The sequence below is a fragment of the Elgaria multicarinata genome, chromosome 3, assembly GCF_023053635.1.
Source record: "Elgaria multicarinata webbii isolate HBS135686 ecotype San Diego chromosome 3, rElgMul1.1.pri, whole genome shotgun sequence".
In the NCBI taxonomy this organism is placed as follows: Eukaryota; Metazoa; Chordata; class Lepidosauria; order Squamata; family Anguidae; genus Elgaria; species Elgaria multicarinata.
In genome coordinates this window covers 2014805-2037440 of record NC_086173.1, presented here as the reverse complement: position 1 = coordinate 2037440, position 22636 = coordinate 2014805, and the positions used below count along the sequence as shown (strand labels likewise).

The 22636-nt window shown below is 47.8% G+C and overlaps 1 protein-coding gene and 1 non-coding gene across 2 annotated transcripts; one reads left to right on the top strand and one right to left on the bottom strand.

The window, feature by feature from the left end:
• The first annotated feature begins 1174 nt into the window (after nucleotides 1-1174).
• KRI1 (KRI1 homolog) lies at nucleotides 1175-21567 on the top strand. Its single transcript, XM_063119040.1, has 19 exons — nucleotides 1175-1294; nucleotides 1413-1498; nucleotides 2334-2439; nucleotides 2602-2704; nucleotides 7994-8045; nucleotides 8242-8276; nucleotides 8831-8927; nucleotides 10778-10855; nucleotides 11586-11713; nucleotides 14096-14216; nucleotides 14421-14516; nucleotides 14642-14812; nucleotides 16425-16500; nucleotides 17218-17330; nucleotides 17935-18076; nucleotides 18540-18670; nucleotides 18806-18870; nucleotides 19586-19681; nucleotides 20612-21567. The coding sequence occupies exons 1-19, from the start codon at nucleotides 1210-1212 to the stop codon at nucleotides 21063-21065; spliced, it is 2235 nt and encodes a 744-aa protein (XP_062975110.1). The 5' UTR covers nucleotides 1175-1209; the 3' UTR covers nucleotides 21066-21567.
• Nucleotides 4546-4664, bottom strand: LOC134397078 (5S ribosomal RNA). The gene has a single exon (XR_010025346.1). It is a non-coding gene; the product is annotated as a 5S ribosomal RNA (ribosomal RNA).
• Nucleotides 21568-22636: the final 1069 nt, after the last annotated feature.

Sequence of the window (22636 nt, the reverse complement as noted above, 5' to 3'; positions counted from 1 at the left end):
CATTGTTTCCCTCCTGTTTTCTACTCACCCTCCTTTTCTCTTTTGCTTTTTCATCAGCCTGGGAAAGAGTCCTGATGCACTCAATAGTATGATCACCTTCTTCTGAGCCGCAGAGGGGTTGCAGCAAAACCAAGCAAGAAGCTTGTGCACTGTAAAGACTTAACTTTATTATGGCATCAGATGCATGAAGCATTTTCCTTCATTGGCTGGGTATATGTACCCACGGATGTAGGGGGGAATGATAAATTGTGGGATCAGATAGTGATGATATGAAAAAAGTAGGAAGCACCTGCCAACAAAAGGATAATGCTTCATGCAGCTGATGAAATGGACTCTAGTTCAGGAAAGCTTATACCATAATATATTTGAGTTCTGGTTCAGGCAAGAGTGCAAAAGCGTTAAAACAAGGAAGTCTTGTGGCCCTTTAAAGACTTCATATTTAAGGTTGAGTGACCAGATACAAAAGAGAGCAGGGCTCCTGCAGCTTTAACTGTGGTGATGAAGAGGGAATCTCACCAGGTGCTGCATGTGTGCCAATGACATCTGCTGGAATTCCCCATGTTAAAGAGGTTTCTATTGCTTTATGTGTGGTTTTTAATGCTTTATGTGTGTATGTTCTGTGTTTTAGAATTTTTAATTTTGTATATTTGTTTTTATCTCAATTTTAGAATTTCTGTAAACCGCCCAGAGAGCCCTGGCTGTGGGAGCGGTATATAAGTGTAATTAATTGTGCTTTTTATATTGTATTGTGTATTTTGTGCTTTTAACCTGTTGGCTGTCTTACTATGATTTTAATTTTTGTGAACCGCCCAGAGAGCTTCGGCTATTGGGCGGTATAGAAATGTAATAAATAAATAAAATAAAAAAATAAAAAATAAAATAAATAAAAATAAATAAATAAAGAGGCAGGAGCCCTGCCCTCCTTTTCATACGGTCACCCTACTTAAGGTGCCACAATACTGCCTTCTTTTAACCCTTTTGAACTCATGCTTGAGTTCTTCTGGGCATCCTTTTCCTGGGCTCAACAGAGCTTGTTGCCATGGGAGCCGCCGCTGATGGACGGCTCTGTAGGGGCGGGGAGGAGGCGGCGGCCGCCGCTTTCCCACCAACTGCTTCCGGGGCAGCGAGTTCGCCTTTATACCGTCCCCTCGCCTTCAGCCGCGACTGACCCGGAAGTGGACCGCGGCGGCGTGCAGGAGGGCCGCGGCAATGGCTGCACAGCCGGAACTGAAGATCAACGCGGCCTTTGCTGCGCGTTACGGGCGGTACCGGCGGCGGGAGGAGCTGCAGCGGCGTGAGTAGCGGGGCTCTGCTGCTTCGCCCGGGGAAGGGGCTGGTTAGGGGACTTGCGCCTTTCGTGGCCCCTGGAGCGCCTCACCCTGGTTTCTTCTCCCCCCCCCCTCACCCCGCAGTGCAGGATCGATATGGGGCTACAGGCGAGGAGGAGGAGGAGGAGGAGTCCAGTTCCGGATCGGAGTCCAGTGAGGAGGCGGAGGAGGTGAGTGGAAGAGAAAGCTTCGCTTCCGTCCTCTGCTGTGAATTGACTTGGACAGTGAAGGAAACCGTGCCTCTGGGCATGTTTGGAGTGCCTGCCGTTCACCGGCGGGGATAGCTTTTACGGACCTGATGGTAGGAGGCGGTGCTGAGACAGTACAGGATGGGGCTTCTGCTAGGCTAGGATGACCATATGAAAAGGAGGACAGGGCTCCTGTATCTTTAACAGTTGCATAGAAAAGGGAATTTCAGCAGGTGTCGTTTGTATATATGGGGAACCTGATGAAATTCCAGCTTCATCACAACAGTTAAAGGTGCAGGAGCTATACTAGAATGGCCAGATTTAAAAGAGGGCAGGGCACCTGCAGCTTTAACTGTTGTGATGAAGAGGAAAGTTCCCCAGGTTCTCCATATATACAAATGACACTTGCTGAAATTTCCTTTTCAATACAACGTTAAAGATGTAGGAGCCCTGTCCTCCTTTTCATATGGTCACCCTATGCTAGGCAAGCTTTCCCCAACCTGGGGCTCTCCAGATGTTTTGGACTACAGCCGCCATCACCCCATCTATGGGTGGAGTTGATGGGAGGTGTAGTCCAAAATGTGGCGGGCACTAGCTTGGGGAAGATTGCTGGGTTAAAGCTGACCTGTGCTACCTGTGGATGTTTAGGTGGAGATTGGCTGGTGGGACTGCATTGTCCTTTGTCCTTTTCTCTTCCCAGAGGGAATGCAGAATCTCTTGGGTTTTATTCTTCCTCATACAGGCTGGAAAATAGTTATTTTTAAACGATTGCTTTCTCCAGTGGTAGGCCCTCCTAACTTGTTTCTTAATGTGGCAGGAACTTGACTCCAAACTGGATCGTGCTTTTTACTGCACACTGGCCTTGCTGAAAACCAAGGACCCCCGGATTTATCAGAAGGATGTCACCTTCTACAGCAAGGAAAGTAAGTACTGCTCCTGTTTGCTCCTGGAACTTTTGACTCGGAGCAACTGTGTGATGTTCTTGTCTGGGGTATGAATATGTCTGAGGACTTCCTGATATGGGTTGGGTCAATACTCTTGCTCTGCAATTGGTAGCTGATGAGTTATGATTGGGTTATCCTCAGATTCCTCTTCAGCCAGTGACAGCGAGGAGGCACCTATAAAGAAGAAGAAAAAGCCTATGTTTTTGAAGGATTATGAGAGGAAGGTCATTCTGGAAAAGGCAGGGTAAGGCATGAAAAGTCACAGTGTCTGCAGTGTTAAATCTCTAGTTGCGGGAATCTTGAGCACTAAACTGTTATGTCTCTTGGTCGCCTGGAGTCATTTTGTTTTGTGCAGATTAGCAGTTAAGAGAATGACCCTGTTCAGACAAGATGCTAAGCCATGGTGGCTAAGCATGTTGAGCTAAACATTAGGGCTTAGCGTGTTGTGTGAACCTTGACTTAACTTGTTGTGTGAACCATTCCTAACCATGGTGGCTACATAACCACAGTTTAAACACGCTCACTAACCATTTGCTGCAAAGGGGTTAGCGGCCTAACCAGGAATCCTGGTTTTAAAAAACATCTGGTTAGTTTAACAAGCTATTTCTGAAACCATGATTTGCAGTTAACTTGTTTAGAAACTTGCTTGAATTTGTTTAAACCTGGTTCCAATGTTATGCTAAGCCGGGATTATTTAAAAATGAAACTAATGCCTACCAGAATCATTGTTTCAGCCATGTGGGAGAAAGAGAGGGGAGTGGGGAGCACATGAGCCTGCTCCTTTGCTTGGGCTCCTGCGGATTCATCCCTCTAGCAGGAAACCATGGTTTACTGTTACGTGGAAACCCATGCGTTCTCTCTCCCTGCATCCCATGTCATTTTAGCCTCCCTAGTCATAGATCTTGTGAGGACAGGTAGTGCTCTGGACTGTCATTCCAATAGTTACAGGGACGGGCAGCTTGTGACCCTCCAAGTGTTTTGGCCTGGAAACTCCCATCATCCCTCACTGTTGGCTATGCTAGCTAGGACCGGTGAGAGTTGTAGACCAAAACATCTGGAGGGCTGCAGGTTGTCCACCCCGGTGATAGTTAAGATTTACTAGATGTCTTTTAAATGATGAGAGGGAAAGGGTTACATTTAAAGTATTTGTGTAGTAGGAGAACAGCATTTCCTCTGACTTTGAATGAGGTGACCTGTCCACTCGCACACCTCTGTAGAGCATTGGAGAATGTTTCCAGATTTGGTAAACAGGGATAACTTCAACTGCCTCTGTAAGAGAGAGACAGACTATCTTTTCTTCTCAAAGGAAATGTTGACTAAAGCCTCAGAAAATGAATGATGCTATCATTCTTTCCACATGTATTCTAATAACCCTCTTCCTGTGGCGTTAACTACATTGGCAGAATTTGTATACTTGAGCTTAATTTGTGCATTCTGTTTTGAGAATAGAGGCTTTTGTGCAGTGCTTGGAATTTGCTGGGATGGGGAAAGAATGTTGAATGCCATGAGAGAATGTAAAGGCAGAGGCTGTGAGTGGGGTGAAGGAACTGGGTGTTATCCTGTGATTCAGAACACATTCTACAAGTATAAGCCTGTTTGTACTTTCAGAGCTCTATATTTTGTTAGGTCTTTTCATTTTCTTATAAGAAAATACGAAGTTGTGATATTTTGTACTCTGTGCTGACATTGCAGTTGCACAAGTCTCACTCTGTCTAGGACTTTAGCATTAGGTTTTGCTTTTCTGCCCAATTACATGTTAACATTATTACAGCATCTGTTGTTCAAGGAAATTGGGAATGATTTTTCTTCCAGAATACTTAATAAACCAGAATGCCAGTAGCTATCCATACACCAACTGAACAGCTGAATGCCAAGGTTATATGGGTTGCCTTTTGGGTATTCAACGTTTACTTTATAAACAGTGCCATAGAATCATAGAATAGCAGAGTTGGAAGGGGCCTACAAGGCCATCAAGTCCAACCCCCTGCTCAATGCAGGAATCCACCCTAAAGCATCCCCAACAGATGCTTGTCCAGCTGCCTTTTGAAGGCCTCTAGTGTGGGAGAGCCCACAACCTCCCTAGGTAGCCTACAGCACCTGGTATTCCCAGGCGGTCTCCCAACCAGGTACTAACCAGGCCTGACCCTGCTTAGCTTCCGAGATCAGACGAGATCGGGCATGTTCAGGGTAGTATGGCCATATTTATATCTTTTACCTAATTCACATTGGCAGGGTTTTGTTTTTGTGCACTTGGAATTGGAGATAATATTTGTATCTGTCAGGCTTTGTCTACGAAAAGTTGAAATAAAACATGAGGAGGTTTAGGGCTAGGGGCAGCCGATACCTCTTGGAAGTGGTGGTATCTTCATCACTGCTAGTGTGGTAGTGGCCAGGTTGGGCCCTGGTTCACCAGGACCTAGAATAGACCTGAACTCTAAATTCAGACATAGATTAGCAACTTGAGAAACTCAACAAATTCCTGGAAATTCTGAAGCTAAGCTCTGTGTGTGTTGAGAATGTGTCCTACTATTTGTTGGGTGGAAGACACACAGAAATCTGGGAAAGATTGAAATATATGCAATACTTCTCAAAACTAAAATTATTTTATTCCTTTAACATCACAAAATGCATTATTATATAAAATGGCACTGTCATATTTATGAAGTTTTATGGAACAGTCCTATGCTCAGAAACAAGACCCAGTGACTGGGATCAAATTATTGTTGTGGATCATCAAGTATTCTTTAAGCCACGGCAGCCACAGGCGCCATACTGAATATTCAAAGCTGTGGTTTGTTTTGTCATCCAAACCCAGGAATGATGGGTTATGTTAGGGTTAAACAACCCTTGCAGAATCCGTGTCCTGTTTGTGAAACCATTGCCCTGCCTGCTGGAGGATAGAAAGGCTAGAAGGAGGAGGGACTTTAATACCAAGGTTTCAGAGGAAAAAGCTGACATTTGGGCTGAGAACTGAGCTCCAGCTAAAACATGTAGAAGGAAGTGGATTACCTGCAGATATACTGAAAGTTAAGAGTGAAGTTGAAATTCTGTGCACTCTTACTTGGGGGCAAGCTCCAATAAACAGAGTGAGTCCGTTTGCACAATCAAACAGCCCACCACGGTTTATTTAAGCAATGGTAGGTTGCAGCATGTGCTGGTGGCCATTTTGAATATTCAAGCTGCAGCGGCAGCAGCTTGTAGAACATGGCTTATGCAAGGGCGGCCTTTTGTGGTTTCTACCCCACCTCCTTTTGATCTTCTTATCCTCCAGCCCGGCCGGCCGGGTAATAAGTTCCTTCTTTCCCATTCTGTAGTAGGATGTATGTATCACAGTTGTTTGAATGGAGAGGTGGAAAGGGCAGCTAGTGGCCGGGTAATTGCTTCTAGTATGTCCAGGCTAGATCAAAGGTCACCAGAAAAAGGCAAGCAGCCTCTCATGAAGATGGCAGCATCCTCTAGATATAAAAATGCATCTTGGATTTGAATACTGTATTGTATTTACAGCAGTGGTGGGCAGAAGCTAGATCAAGATCTACTAGTAGAACTCTGGGTTATTTGGAATAGTTCAGCAAGGATTTCTGATTCCCAATTATTTAACAACAGGAGCAACAAAATTGCCCACCCACAACCTAAATTATGTTGCTCAAAGAAACCCTGGAGTAACCAGCTCTGGGTTTTCCCCTGGAAGGATTATGAGCTCCATTCAGTTCTGATACTTAGAACAAATTCAGAATTTGTTGAATTCTGCTCAGAATTCTTGAATTCTAAATGAATGTTTTTTGCACCAGGCTCAGGTTGGTGGCTCTTGCAGTGCTAGTAAAAATTAATCCCTCAAGCCTGAAGACTGCTCACCCCAACAGCATAAGAAGAATAACTACCTTTGAAGCTGTAGATTGTTTTACATAAAAATATTCACGCTACCCATAGGGAGCAAGTAAAAAAAAACGTTTTAATAAATATATTGTATAGGATTCATAAGATGTCATTGTTCCTGAAAACGTCCTATTTTCTGTTTGAGGAAAATTGAGGAAAAGTACAGATGTGGGGGTCTGTTTCCCCACCCCCTGGGGCGTCATGTCTAAATCCACTTCTATGAAGTCCACAGCCACCAACAATTTTGCCGGAAGTCCACAAATGTGCTCACCCCGTGCCAAGCATTCTTCCCACCGTTGGTGAGCACAACCAGCCTCAGGCCTCATGCCCAGCTCCAAGCTTAGGAGGAGGAAGGCTAGGGCTCGCCTGAGTAGTGCCATCTTTCTAAGGCCAGTTGGGAGCGCCTCCCAAGAGCAGCACACCCGTGAGGAAGAGGCCTGGGGTACTTCTGTCTCTGGATTGTGCTTCTGAAGAGCTTCAGCTCTCCCCCGTGCTTCACGCTGGGCAGGAGGGTCTTCCCTGACCTCGTGCTGCACTTTGGAGACCCACCCGGTGCTATCAAAGCTCCGCATGACCTTGGAGACAAGGCCCCCTCCCTTCCTCATGGGGAAGGCCGGGGGGCAGGGTTGGCTACCAGGGCCAGCCAAAATTTGTTAAAGTCCGCATTTTTCTCGCAGTCACCTCCTCTAGCCACTGAGCAGCACTGTTACAATTGCAGCAGGACCATCAATATTTCGTATTTCCCATCTCTCAGATGTGGATTCCAACCTCCCATGAGGTTGTGGCTTAGCTGTAGCCGCTCTTCTTGATATTTACTAAGCTGCCGCCACATGCTCTGTGAAATTCTCCATTGTAAATGTTGGTGTTAAACATTCTCTAGGTAGTTGAGGGCGGGGAAGATAGCCTGGTGTGTGACATTATTGGTGTATATTACTTAATATTATTTGGCATTGAATAGCATTTAATACTTGTTGATGAATAATGGTTCTTTTTCTTACTATTATTATTATTTACATTTTTATACTGTCCCATAGCCAAATCTCTCTTGGACGGTTTACAAAAGATTAAAACATTAAAACATTAAAAATCGATATACAAAATTTAACTTAGTATCTGTCCGCATTTGATATATAACATGCCATAGTGATTAGTATGTTTAGTCTGAGGCACGCCAAAATCAAAATGATGAAGTGACCCTAACAAGCCTGGAACATTTGAATTTCCTTTTCAACACTTGAATGGCGAAACTGCAAAATTTGCGAGAGGTCAAATATTTGTAGCTAGTTGTCTTGGCTCTAGTGTTCATACAATGCCAGCGGTAGAAAAGTTGGGTTTTCTTTTCTGTGCTCGGCTTGTGCGATGGCCTGGATTGGACGGATCAGGAATCTGCTTGCCTGGCCGTTGGCAAACGCCAAGCGCTTACATGTCAGGCTAGCTAGGAGGGTGAATGCATGAGCACGTTGGCATCAGTTCCTAGACCATCTGTGTATCTGGACCCAATTGTGAGCACCTTATCAGATGTGGCAGGGCTGAGCTAGAGCTTCGGATAAACTAGATAAACGGTGTGTTCTTTCAACTGGGATAAAGCGCTGCAGTTTCCTCTCCCATTTGAGAGGGGATGGGGGACTTGTCAACTCAGTAACCCTCTCTTTTCCTACAGCAAATATGAGGATGAAGATGATGATGAGGGAGTAGCAGTTAAAAACCAAAAGGTAAGGCTGGGAAGGGCATGCTGGAAGTCTGTGTGGGTTCAGGGCGAGAGCCCCCTAAGTGAACCGGGCTGTGGGCTCTCTGTGGAACTAGAGAACCGTTTTGGTTTTGGCCAAGGGGATTCTGGGTCCATTCTAAAAAGCTCTAAAGGGTCTGGCATCCTGTATTAACCTTCTCTTCCTTCTCATGATTTCATAGAGCTATGTTGAAGAACAGAAGCAGCTTAAGGAGAGGTGAGCCAAGAATCGGGGAGGGAGCTGGGTCAGCTGGGAGGCAGGCGCGTCGGCGGTGCCGCCCTGTTCTCTCCCACGTGGTGTTTGCACGTGGGGCACGTTCTAGTGGTTAATTTCTAAAACGGGGTGCAACAGAGGAGCATGTGTTCCTGGAAGCTGTGTCTCCAAGTGCCTCGTGGGGTATTTGGAAACACGGGGGGAGGGAAACGCGCATCATGCTCAGCAGGCCCTTGCCTCTTTGCTTCACGTTTCCCAGGCCTGAGCATTGAAAATGGATTCTGGGGCCTGGTCTAAGCCCTGGTCCGTTGGTTCTTTCCAACTGAGTTTTCCCCAAGGTCTTTCAGCTGAGTGGACGGTACTCCATCTGTGGTTAGGTTAATACAGGACGTTGCCGGCATCTTTCCTGTCAGGGAGGTCGTGCTAACGATCGCCCCCCACACCTGTTGGTTTCTCAGAGCTATGAGGCCCCCTTCCAAGTCATGGATCTAACCCTTTACGCTCCAAAGACCCTTGGCCCTGGGTGAATGCTAAGCCTGCTTTTGTCTCCTGTGCAGCTTCCAGAAGTTTGTGGCAGACAGTGATGATGAAGAGGGCGAAGGTGGCAGCTCATCAACCTTGCTGCACAAACGGGCCAAAACTAAAGAAGAGACGGTGTGTGTGTGTGTGTGTGAGACGAAGTGTTGGATTTTTCCTGGCTCCTTTGGCTCTTGCTCATCTAAATAGGTGCAGGCTTCAGAACCCAGCTGTTCATGGGTGGGGAAGGGAGGGTGGGAAATCCATCATCTTCCCTACACAGTTGTTCCCCAGATAATCTGGGGTGCAAGAGATATTTATTTATTTATTACATTTATATACCGCCCCAAGCCAAAGCTCTCTGGACGGTTTGCAAAAGTTGAAAACAATGAACAACAATATCCTTTTAAAACCGCTATTCTCGGGTCACTTAAAAACTCAGCATCACTTCAGAGAGCAAGACACCTCATCATTTTGCTTGTAAATGGCACGTAATGTAGTTCCTTCCTGATTCAAGTGTCATAGATGTCCTTGAGCTTCATATCTTCAAGATTAGAATACTGTGGCCTGTTATATATCAGGCGTCCTCCAACTGTCTGTTCCACAGGTGGGTCCTGGGTTCCTGTTATGCCCGTGTTGAACAACTGCATTGGATCCCTTAATGTTTCACCAGTACAATTCAAGGTGCTGGTTTTACTGTACGAACAGAAGGGTGTCTATTTTCCCCATCCCTTCTTGAGCTGCAAGGGCTAGAAATTTGCCTCTTCCCCTCCTTCCCTCTCAACAATGTAGGATGCTGAATTTTGCACCCAGCACCAAATTCTGTAGCTGCACGGAAGTGCAGCATATGCAGAGTTCTGCCCATAAAAGCTTAAGTGGCTTCTTTTCAGCACATCATAGGGATGGTCGGAAAGGTCTGCTGAGATGCAGACTAAGGGCTCATGAAGGGGTCCTTCTCCTTCACCTCCCCACAATGGTTGAACTCGTTTGCCTGGAGACACCCCAAAATCTGAGCTTGAGTATCACCCAGTCATTTTGTAAGTTGGCTTTGGTGTTGCCTGGCTTCTGAGGATCTGGGTGAAGATAGGCAAAGATGTCCTTACTTTTGGAGACAATTATCTACATAGTAGGTGTCTTATTCTATTGATTCTATTGGGGGTGGGGGTGGGCCAAAGACAGGAAATAAATATTTCAGTTAACAAATAGTTGTCTACCTCCAAGTATGGATTTGAAATGTGCTAAAACATTCAAATAAAAGTAGCCACCATTTTAAAGTGCTGTTTTTGAGATTTAACCCCTTAAACGGCTTGGGACCAAATTACTTGGAAGGACAGCCTTCTCCCATATCCTCCTGCCCTCACCTCAAGATCAGCCAAAGAGGCCCTTCTAACTTGCCCACCTGTAAGGGTACTTAGATGGGCAAGTACGCAATTATTATTATTATTATTATTATTATTATTATTATTATTATTATTATTATTTATTTATATAGCACCATCAATGTACATGGTGCTGTACAGAGTAAAACAGTAAATAGCAAGGCCCTGCCGCATAGGCTTACAATCTAATAAAATCATAGTAAAACAATAAGGAGGGGAAGAGAATGCCAACAGGCACAGGGTAGGGTAAGCAGGCACAGGGTAGAGTAAAACTAACAGAGAGGGCCTTTTCCACAGTGGCTCCACACCTCTGGAATAAGTTGCCATCAGGGGTCCTCCAGGCTCCATCATTGCAGGCTTTTAAGAGGCCCTGAAGACTTACTTGTTTCCTCTGGCCTTTCTCTGTCAGACTGGGTTATTGCTCTAATTGTATTGTAGGTTCTTTCTTATGCTGGTGCCTGTTGTTTTTTGCAACATTTGCTGTTTTTATTGTATCATTTTTTTATTATATGCATGGCAGCCTAGAAATACTTTAAATAAATAAATATTAGTCAAGCTGGGCTGGTCGGTGTCAGCATTGTCTCTGTTCTGCTAACTTGCTTCTCTCAGGAGCATGAGGAGGCCGACTACATCAGCTGGTTGAAAGGTCAGCAGAAGTCACAGGCAGAGGAGGAGCTTCACGACCTGGTGAGCCATGGCCTGGGGGCCACCACCTGCTCTGGGTGGCTTTGTACAGAGGTCTGCACGGGCTGGCAGCCAAATCGGGCAGCGTATGACCGCTGTTTGGAGCCGTGACTGCTTCCTGGTAAATTAAGTGGCATCTTAAACCTAAAAGAAGGTTCTTGCAACTGGCTTCAGAGGTCAGTGGCAATTTCTGGAAATACACGAGGGCTGCACCATCTCATGCCCTGCCTCCTGGGGCAGTCAGCGTGCTGGTTGAGGGTTTTATTTGGGAACAGAAGTCAGCAAGGGGGGGAGGCTTGGCCTTTTGCGTCTGTGCTGTTTATTACAATGTCCGTCTGGCTAATCTGATTATCAGCCACGGCAATAAAGTAGTGGAATGGAAGGGCTCATCTTGAAGCAGAACGTTTTAGGAGTTGTGGACTTCTGAGCACTGTTAAATCTGCAACTTGAGGGGGCCTCCGTTAGCCTGGGGCTAGAGCGGCATCTTCCCAAATTTGCAAGTGCTTCTCCATCTTGCCCCATGGCCGTGTGTGTCCATCCCCTATATCTTGCCCTGTTGAGATGAAAGGACTACTGATTGGAAGGTTTCGGATCAACCTTACGTGAAGAGATGCAAGATAATGTCAAAGTCGTCTTGGAGTGTGAATTTGATGGCAATCTTTGCTCCAGCCTCCAGTCCGGCAAACTTATTTCAGGTTTATTTGTGCCTGTCTCACATTAACTCTTTATCCAGGTGCCCCTTAAAGAATACTGGAATGACCCAAAACTGGATGAAGGGGAACGGTTCTTGCGGGATTACATCCTGAACAAGCGCTACAAGGAGGCAGGTGATCGAGAGGAGGAGGAGGAGGAGGAGGAAGGGTGAGTGCCAATAGATTTGAGGCTCTTGAGGACAGGGTGTAGCCTTCCCTAATTTTTTTTCTTCCCAAGGCTGGTAAGAAGGAAAGAAAATTAGGCGTTTCCTCTCCCCACCCCACCCTGCTCCACTGATGGTGTATCTTCACAGGCCTGTGTTCAAATATATTTATCCAACGGGGGTGGGCAACCTTTTTTCTGCTGAGGGCCACATCCCTTCATGGGTAATCAGGGCCACATGTCAGCCGCAGACAGAGACAGAGCCAAAAGTGGGGGAGACATCCTTTTTCTCATTCTGTCGTCATCGTCTTTCTCTCTCTCTCTCTCCCTCTCTCTTTCTCTCTCTCTCTGTTCCTGGGCTGCCAGGGAAGGGACGGGCAGCTCTTCTCAGAAGTCTGAACTGATCATAGGCAGAGGGCTTTTGAAATTAACCTGAGGGCTACAAGAAATTGGGCCAAAGGCCTCAGGTTGTCCACTCCGGTTATACAAGATGACTTAACGGAGGTTGGTCACTTCTGAATGTGCCTTAATACCTTTTTGATCACACATCAGGGTAATCTTATTCCTTGCCTTAGTTATTGGCAGGGTTGGTAGTTCAAAATAATTCCTTCATACAGTCCAGTCCTAGAAGTGGGTGTTTCCGGATTGGTGGGAGTGGTTCCATGTGCCAAGCTGTTCGCCTGACACTCCTCCTCTTTCAGTTCCACGGATTCTCACCAAACCAGCACACAAACTCTGGCAAAAGAGTGTGATCTTCTGGCATGTTTGCATGCGTGAACCAGGCTTTGGTGGAGAGCGGGGGCAAGTTTTTCCTAAGTCTCGGATTAGGTGGGCTGAAGCTCACATCACTCTGCCCTGCCCACATTTGACAACGTGATTTTGACATTTGGTCCGTTTCTCCAGTGACTGCTATGGAGTTTGTGCCCATGTGGTCTCCCTTGCTTTTCCTCGCCAAATCCTGACTCGACACAGTGGGCCTTTTCGAATGAAAAGGTTGCTGCCTTTTCTCCTAAAAGGCCTGAAAATGACTTTGGGTTGTTAGACATATTTTGCTACCATAATCAACGTTCCACCACCACCACCAGTTTCCAGCCAAACTTTAATGAAGAAGATCTTTGTGAAACTAACAAGTGCAGAAGTAATTCTTGTTCCTCTCGCTCAACCTGGTGCCCTCCAGATGTTTGGGGCTACACCTTCCCTCATTCCCAGCTGGAGTTGCAGTCTGACACATCTGGAGACCCATCAAGTTGGGGAAAGCTGCTCTAGGGTGGATTCTTGCATTGAGCAGGGGGTTGGATTTGATGGCCTTGTAGGCCCCTTCCAACTCTGCTATTCTATGATTCTAGTTATTGACTCTTATTGATATCGTTATTGGACTGACACTGAAATCGGATAACCTCATGAATCCCTATTCTAGGTTGAAAATAACAATGGTATGAATAAACTCTCTTGCTCTCAAGTTGTCATCCTAAAATTGCCACTCAAGTCGAAGCCTAAAACTTTGTTGCCGCTTCTGTTTTCTTCTTCCCCCCCCCCCCCCCAACGCCCCTCTTTTCCAAGCAGTCACCAGGCTAACAACGTAGTAGTAACTTACCGTATTGTATCACTCTCTGTAATCCTCCCAGAGACTCGGATTTGGCTTCTGTTGGCTGCTCAAGAAAACATTTGTCTCTTGTGGCCAATTGGAGCAGGAGCCGTGGAAGGAAGGTGGCCACTGGGTTATTGCCGGGGTCAAGACATAGCCGGGCTGAATACTTCTGCTGGAATTCAGGGCCTCTGGAAGTCTGAAAGGGCCTCCACTTGGGTGAGGCCAGAATTTTTGAGGCTAAAGCAAGATGGAGAACGTTTCCGCACACACACCCTCCGTGGCAGCTATTTTTGCCAGTTTTTTCCCCTTGGTTCAACTTGATTCAGTCGCCACAATTTTTTCAAGGAGTTCTGTGACTTCCAGCTGTCCACTTTGCCAGCACTGTCAGAGCTGCTACATCCAGGACATGCATCCCATGATGCCTCAGGAGAGTGCTGGATTCTGCTGGTGGCTGAGAGATCCTTGTAGGAGTTCAGAGTTATTTTATTAGTGTGGCTAGAGTCGGGGAACACTTCCCAGCCCCTGAGACGCTCAGACCTCTGAGTCTGGGCAGTGGCAGTCTTGACCAGTGTCCGCTTGTAGGGACTCACTCCAACAGCAATCACTCCACATCCGCTTAAGCACAGCCGTACTCTAGGAAATGATCTGGCTTCAATTTTGACAGACTCCTGTGGAAGCAGGGCCTAGTCCTGGGGCGGGGCTGTGTTGTATTCTGTACCATGGTAGGAGAGGTGACTCCATTCCCATGTCCTTGGCTGATGCTGCGGCCACTCTTTCCCCACTGTGCTGCTTTCCTGCAGGCTACCTGAGGTGCAGCTGGACGTATCAGACTCTTCTGACGAGGGCGAGCTGTTCCTGAAGAAGCAAGAGGATTTTGAGCGCAAGTACAACTTCCGCTTTGAGGAGCCTGAGGCCCAATTGGTGAGGGCCGCAGCCGTTGCCTGGATGGGTCTCTGTTCAGTGCCCTGGGGCAAGTTTGGGCAGGATCTCCTCTGTGAGGGGATCTGGGTGGAGGGGGTGTTACCCCAGGGCCCCCTTCCCCCACCCTTTCAAAAGAATTCAAGAGGCTTGACGCAATGCCCCGCACCGTCTTCTTCTCCCCGCCCCCCCCCCTTTGCCCGCAAGGTGAATACCTTCCCCCGCAACATTGCAACTTCAGTGCGCCGGAAGGATGAGCGCCGCAAAGAGAAGCGCCAGGAGACCCGGGAGCGCAAGAGGAAAGTGAGTTCTGCCGTGGGCCTTGGGCTCCCCATGGCTAGGCACGAAGGCTGAGACCTTTGCCTAGAATGGAGCTGGTTGCCTTGTTGGCCTACCCCTGACATATTGCTCATTGGCCATCTTAAAAGGAGAGGGAGCACAAGCAGGAGGAGTTGAAGCAACTGAAGAACCTGAAACGCCGGGAGATTCTGGAACGACTGCAGAAGCTGCACGGGGTCACGGGCGCCGCCCGCAGCACCTTCCAGGAGGGGGATCTCGAAGGGGACTTTGACCCTGCGCATCATGACCAGCTCATGGAGGTGAGCGCCTGTTCCGCATGCTGCCCAGGGCTCCCCCTGGTGGCCAGAGATCTCCGGAATGTAAATAATGCCCTGATTGAGGGAGAATCACAGCTGCTGATTTCATGGCCTGTGCTCTCCCAACCCATTGGAGATACTGTCAAGAGAGAAGGGCGCAGGTAGGGCAGGGGATCAAAGTCTTTTGACGCCAGTGGGAATATCTGGGCTAAAGGATTCCAGCACCTCCGCTCGAAAGCAAATGCAATGTTGTGTTCATCGCACCTTTGAGTAGTATCGATGTCAAAACTCTTGCTGTGAGATTGCAAGAACAGCTGCTATTTACAACCCAACATATCTTAATATTTACAATTGGATTGCAGGGACACCTGAGGTTATGATTTGTGTGTTCAGCTGCCATTCTCCTTGTTTGATTTTCTCTTCCTTCCAGTACAACACTAGAGGACGGAGTTGTTGTTTTTAAATTAACATTCTAAGCTCATAACAAGGTATGACATAAATAACGGTGAATAAACCAGAAGTATGTTGTCATCATAATTGTCACTCTTAACAGTTGATAAAAGAGCCCTGATTCTCAAATTAAATGGAATTGGAGAAATGGAAAATTCTCAAAGTTTCCCAGAATCAGATATTTTCATCTATGCTGTAATACAGCAACTTCTGAGATAATCCATCAGTTTGGGGGATTTGGAACTCTTCCAGATTTGCTGCTGTATACAGTTTAGTTATGTATAGTTGAAGGGATGATAAACTGCACAATGTAGTGTTCAGTTGTTCCTTTTAGGTCACGGTTGGACAATTTTGGGAAGTCCAGGGACCATTTTTACACCACCCACCCCTGGACCACATACAGTTCACCCCCACCCCACCCTGCATGTGGCAAAAATGAAGCGAGTGGGGAAATTAAAATAAAATAGCCCCCTTAAATCTCAGGCTGGGGTCACACTGAGGGGGTGCAGTTGCCCACCCTGCTTTAGGTAGCACAACAGAAATCTGAAGAAATTCAAATGCCAAAATGTAGGCATTGCCCTTACGCTTATCTTTGCACCCACAAGGGCTAGAAATTTGCTTCAGTGGAAAGTTAAGATTCTCTAGGAACTGTACTGTGCATCTAGTACTAAATCCCAGAGAATTCTGAAATATATAGTGGACCTGCCTTGTTTTCGTTTTAGGTGAAACAATTTTTATTAGTAGTGTTGGATTTAGGAGCTGTGCCATCAAGTACAAAGGAGTCCTACTTGGTAAAGTCTTTTTGGCATTTACTGAAGAAAAAGCTCTTCTTTTGATAAATCATGCAGTATACGGACTGATGTCTTTCAAATTAAACTGTTAATTATAAAAGGCCAATCCAGTGATGAAAGCCATCTCTGGGTGTACAGGAAGTCTTTGCACCATGATGTGGTTCTCCAGTTGGACTGCAACTGCCAGCAGCCGTAGCCAGCATAGCCAATGGTGAGGGATGATAGGAGTTGCAGTTCCGGAACACCTGGAGGACCACAGTTTCCCAGTCCCTGATTTAGGGGCCAGGTACAGCATTGTGTCCCTTGCCGTGGTAGGTCCTTGTATGCTTTCTCCCTGGGCACTAGGAAATCTCATGCTGCTGCTTCTTTTCCAGAAATTCTTTGGGGATGAGTATTATGGAGTTGGTGAGGAAGAGAAACCGCAGTTTGAGACAGAGGATGGAATTGATGGTACGTTGTGATAGCTTGGAGCAAGGGGAAGTTGGCATCCCATGGGCAACTGATGTGTTTGAGGCCGGCAGTAGAGACACTAGGTTGGATGGCTTTATAAAAGGCAAATTCGTGGAAGACAAGTTGTGTTGTAGAAAGAGGTCTGGCAGATGGGAGTTTTTTATATCCCAACTTTGGGTGAGGGGATCCCTGCCTGTTACCCACTGGGCCTATTCAAATGACACGCTAAGTCATAGAATCATAGAATAGCAGAGTTGGAAGGGGCCTACAAGGCCATCGAGTCCAACCCCCTGCTCAATGCAGGAATCCACCCTAAAGCATCCCTGACAGAGGGTTGTCCAGCTGCCTCCCGAAGGCCTCTAGTGTGGGAGAGCCCACCACCTCCCTAGGTCACTGGTTCCATTGTCGTACTGCTCTAACAGTCAGGAAGTTTTGGTTAGGCTACTAACCATGGTTAGGCTACTAACCCTTTTGCAGCGAGTGGTTAGTGAACTTGTTTAAACCATGGTTATATAGCCACCATGGTTAGGAATGGTTCACACGACACGCCAAACCATAACGTTTAGCGCAAAACGCTTAACCATTGTGGATTAACGCATTATCTGAATAGGGCTTCCGTCTCCTTGTGACCCTGAATGAGGGTCCTCCAACGACAGGACCCAAGGGATCACTGCTTGGAAAACAAAAATAATCTCTCCATCCGTCCCCCTCATACAGATGAATGGAATTGGGATAAGTGGACAGGAAGGGATGGTGCTGAAGCAGAAGCCGACACGTGGCTGCAGCAGGAGGACGAGTACCAGCTCCACTGTGATGATCCTGGTTTTGTGGTAGGTTTATCGCTTATTGTGACCTTAACCGGGTGTCCTGTTCCCCCACTAATGGCTGAACTGTAGCCGAAGCTGGGGCTGGCAGGAAGTGATGCCTGCGGCAGGGAGGGTTAATGCTGACGAAAAGAAAACCCCGTTCTGCAGCCGGGGCCACGCCCACGGCCCAAAGATTTGACTTGTGGCATCTAACTAAGGACGGCGATGGCTGAAGCCGTGGGGGAAGGTGCAGGTGTTGTCCTGTGCCCCTCTCAACCTTTCACGGGGGGGCCTGCAGGCTTCGCTGCCAAGCCTTTTGTATGTAGCCGCATGCTTTCCTCCATGAGGGCTGGAAACATTTTCAGCGTCCAAAAGAGAGATGAAAGCTGACTTTCTTAGGACTTATTTGCAGGCAAAGTGAGCCTTGCTGGGATCCAGTGGTAGTGATCATGAAGTCTGGAGGCAGCAGTTCTGTATGTTAAATGCCGTAGTGAGTTCTGGGCGGCAGCTCATGGTTGTCTGAAGAACCAGCAGGATGCTTCCCGTGTGACTGTGCGGAGAGGGGAATTTGCTCTGCTCTGGGATAATAATGATAATAATAATAATGACGATGATGCCACCCCTGCAGATGGATGCAGATTATGACCCCGCCCAGCTGCCTGGCCCATCGAAGAAGAAACGGAAGCTGGAGGCCCCCCTTCTGGGCAAGAAGAAGCACAAGTCGCGTTTTGCAGAGGCCATCAGTCATGAGAAGGAACCCTTTGACCCCGGTAAGAGTGTTGGGTGTGTTGGGGTTAGATGGCTTTAGAGAACCTTCCTCAGATCAGGTGATGGCAAGAGCTTGTGAGGAGTGCGGGAGCTGAGAGAGAAGGGAACTCCCTTTGGGCATAGAGGCTTCAACACAGTAGCAGAAACGGAGCTTTTTCCTGTTGCTGCTGCCACAGCCTGTGAGATCAGCCAGAGCCTGTGCGAAACCCACGAATAGGACATGGGTGCAATAGCGGCCTCCTGCTCACAGGGAGGTAGACCGATAGCCGTGGATAGCCTCCTCCTCCATGAATTTGCCTAACCCCCTTTTCAAGCCATCCACGTTGGTGACCATCACCGCTTCTCGTGGGAGTGAATTCCATAGCATAACTATGCGCTGCATAGTCTAAGAGATGTGGATCAGCTTAAAAGCTGGACACTGTTCAGCTTCCACTTGCCCAGCCGTGCTTCTCTTGGTCTCTGCAGAGACAAAGACGTTTGAGCAGTACCTGGATGAGTTCTACCACCTGGACTATGAGGATCTGATAGGGGACCTGCCCTGTCGTTTCAAGTACCGCACCGTTGTCCCATGCAGCTATGGGCTCTCCACCGAGGAGGTAACCTTTCCCACTAGCAGAACCTTGTATGGGTTTCTTCCTTTTTGCTAAAGGCCAGCGGTCCCCCCGACCGTTGGCACTCCGGAGCAGCACTTGAAGAAGCACAAGAGAAACCAATGATCCTTTCCCCTCCAGATTTTGACAGCCGATGACAAGGAGCTAAATCGCTGGTGTTCTCTGCGGAAGACCTGCATGTACAGGTGAGGGGCCGGTAGGTGGGAAGTTGCTCTTTGCAGTAGCTGCCTTGTAAATAGGTAGCCACCGCTTGGAATAAAACTGGGGACCATGCTGTGCCAAAATAGACCTTTGGGTTCTTGTGGAACTCTGGGTGCATTGAGAGTTGGGGAGAGTTGGGGACTAAAAACCAGCAGTTTCTGCAGCTGAAACTCTCCCCACGGCCTGAGTTCGATCCCAGCGGAAGCTGGTTTCAGGCAGCCGGCTCGGATCGACTCAGCCTTCCATCCTCCCGAGGTCGGTAAAATGAGGACCCAGTTAGCTGGGGGAAAGGTAACAATGGCCGGGGAAGGCAACGGCAAACCACCCCGCTATAAGGCCTGCCAAGAAAACGTCAGCGAAAGTTGGCATCCCTCCAAGAGTCAGCAATGACTCAGTGCTTGCATGAGAAGTTCCTTTCCTTTCCTAAACTGAAAATGGCTAATGAGGTTCAAGTTTTTTTCAGCGGGATACAAAATATACAGCCCCAACTTTTATTTCTATGTAATGGGTTTAAGGACGAACGGCACATCCATTCTTTCAAGTTGCGAGAGGGCCTTCTCCGGATTTGTGCCTTGGTACTTCAGAAACTAGACGTCAAAGACCTTTTTGTTTCTTGCCATATCTTCATTCCTCCTGCCCAAAAGACCGGGTGGGGTTGTGGGGTGCGGAAACAGTAAATGACGGGTATCCTCTGGACAGGTCCGAGAAGGAGGAACTGCGGGACAAGACAGCCTACAAGCAGAAAGGCCAGAATGCTTGGAAGAAGAAGCAGATTCTCAAATCCCTTCAGGCAGAGTATGTATTCTGCGAGGTGTGGGCTTTGTTCTAGGGGTAGGTCTAGCAGCCGGGGGTCACAAAGTTGGACTGAAGGCCCAGAAAAGACCCCGAAAGGACATCTTGTTGAATGATCTGACATGGGCTATGTTCCTGCTCCATCTCCCCCCTCCTGCTGGATCCCTCAATAACCCTAACAGGCCTCACGTTGTTAGAAGCGAACAAGGTGCCCCGTGTCAGAGGTGCTTTTGTTGAACGGCTTGTTCAGGTAACCCAGAAAGCGCAGGTGACTGAGTCGAGCTGTATGGTACAGTTGGAAGTGACTGAAATGGGTGAGGAGCTGATCAGGCACATTGGAGCGCGGTCCTTCTTGAATCCAAATATGGTGATGAGATGATGGCCACCCTTCTGTCCGTCGCTGTGTTATTTAGCCTCCTCTAAAGCCACCCTTGAGCGCTGGGATCTCGCTCAACTGCCTCCTCCTCCTCCAAAAAGGCAAGCCTTCTTGCTTGCCTTTTCTTCTCGTAGGCAGTTGTAGCCTGCTGTGGCCCACTTGCCTCTTGAATGCCCACTAGAGGCCTTCCAGAGGCAGCTGGACAACCACTTGTCAGGTGATGCTTTGAGGTGGCTTCCTGCATTGAGCAGGGGGTTGGACTCGATGGCTTCATAGGCCCCTTCCAACTCTACTGTTCTATGATTCTATGAATGGGCCCAGAGAAAGCCCTGAAGGCCCTTGGTGCAGAAGGAAGCAATAGAATTCAGAGGACAATCACTCTGGCTATTCCTTCCTTTCCACTCCTCTGAAATCTGACCTTTGATTCTGAGCTGGGATTCCTGGTGTTTCCGTCCAGTCCATTGCATTCCCCTTCGGAGTGGATCTTCTGCTCTGCAGTGCAGTAACAACCCTATGAAATCCACGTGGTTTGATTGTCCCACTTGTTCTCCTTGCAGGATGGAAGAAGTAGAAGAGGTCAAGAAAGCTCCAGGAAAGAAAGGAAAGAAGGGCAGAGAGGAGGCCAAGCCCCAGGACCTGCTTCCTAAAGAGATGCACCGAGCTAGCCCTGGGCATGAGGAGGAAGGGCTCCTGCTTCCCAAGGGCGCCAGCAGCGTTGAATCCATCCAAGCCACAAGCAAGGCCTCGGAGGGTGCTGCCTCGGAGGGGCCTCGTGCCCCCTGTCCCAGCGCCCGGAAACCGAAGAGGAGGGGCAGAAAGGGGCAGGTGCTGGGCACCAAGGTGCGGGTAGGGGGCGCCGAGTTCAGCCGCCAGCGACTCCAAGCTTATGGCCTCAATCCCAAGCGACTGCGCTTCCGCCAACTGCTTCGTGAGAAGGGGCGGCGGAAGAAGAACTCGGAGGGCCTCAGACAGACTCCGCGGGGCCAGGACCGCAAGGGAGCTCAGGCCTGAGCCATTGTGCTGCCTCTTTTTTCTTCTTTGGGTCTTCAGAGCACAGCCCAGTTGAGCTGCACAATGCTACTTTGATACCCGCCTCCTTTCCTCCAGGTGGGACCTGTTGCTTCAGCTACGGGGCGGTATAATAAATGAAAATACGAACAGCAGTCCTTAGGTAGTGCTGTAACCTGGTTCCTATGCGTCACGCTCTGGGCCCCTTTTCTCTCGTGGGATGTTCTTTCGACTTCTTTATAGAATCCACCCCACTTTAGCACACTTGCCCCTCTTTGTGTTTCTGTGTTGGTTCAAGCACTTTTCGCTTGTCCTCTAAGCCCTTGAGTCAGGGCCTGCCACACTGACGGCTCCGGTGCAAGCTTTTTCCGAGAAAGCCCCCCTTTCTTCATTCGCTTCTTACCCAGCATCTGTTGCATTCCATTGTGTTCTGTGTTGTCCTTTGATGTTTCTTCACATCCGATTTGTCGTATGTTTTTTGCAATAAAATTCATTTCGAGCTCCATCTTGGCCCATAGAGATTGGCAAAATGCCAATGTAGGCTTCTACTGGGCTCCTGTGCCTTTAATAAGCCAGTCAGTCTGATATCCATCCCTGGGAAAATTCTGGAGCAGATTATAAAGAAGTCAATCTGTAAACACCTTGAAAACAATGCGGTGATTACTAGAAGCCAACATGGATTTGCAAGGAACAAATCCTGTGAGACTAATTTGATCTCATTTTTTGATCGGGTAACCTCCCTTGTGGACTGTGGGAATGCTGTGGACGTCATATATCTTGACTTCAGCAAAGCTTTTGACAAAGTACCACATGACATTCTGATTAACAAACTAGCTAAAAGTGGGCTAGATGGAACAACTATTAGGTGGATTCACAGTTGGCTACAGAATCGGACTCAAAGAGTACTTATCAATGGAACCTTCTCAAACTGGGGAGAGGCAACGAGTGGGGTACCGCAGGGCTCAGTCCTGGGCCCAGTGCTCTTCAACATTTTTATTAAAGATTTGGATGAGGAGGTGCAGGGAACGCTGATCAAATTTGCAGATGACACAAAATTGGGTGGGATAGCTAATACCCTGGAAGACAGAAACAAACTTCAAAGTGATCTTGATAGGCTGGAGTGCTGGGCTGGAAACAACAGGATGAAATTTAATAGGGATAAATGCCAAGTTCTACATTTAGGAAATAGAAACCAAAGGCACAGTTACAAGATGGGGGATACTTGGCTCAGCAATACTACAAACAAGAAGGATCTTGGAATTGTTGTAGATCGCAAGCTGAATATGAGCCAACAGTGCGATATGGCTGCAAGAAAGGCAAATGCTGTTTTGGGCTGCATTAATAGAAGTATAGCTCCCAAATCACGTGAGGTCCTGGTTCCTCTCTATTCGGCCCTGGTTAGGCCTCATCTAGAGTATTGTGTCCAGCTCTGGGCTCCACAATTCAAGAAAGCAGCAGACAAGCTGGAGTGTGCTCAGAGGAAGGCAACCAGGATGATCAGGGGTCTGGAAACAAAGCCCTATGAAGAGAGACTGAAAGAACTGGGCATGTTTAGCCTGGAGAAGAGAAGATGG

What these genes read in the sequence shown, in the direction of transcription:
- KRI1 (XM_063119040.1), top strand. Translation starts at nt 1,210, where the DNA reads ATGGCTGCACAGCCGGAACTGAAGATCAACGCGGCCTTTGCTGCGCGT. An exon ending in GTCATTCTGGAAAAGGCAGG is followed by an intron (nt 2,705 to 7,993) that starts GTAAGGCATGAA and finishes CTTTTCCTACAG; the next exon opens with CAAATATGAGGATGAAGATG. An exon ending in CTCAAATCCCTTCAGGCAGA is followed by an intron (nt 19,682 to 20,611) that starts GTATGTATTCTG and finishes TTCTCCTTGCAG; the next exon opens with GATGGAAGAAGTAGAAGAGG.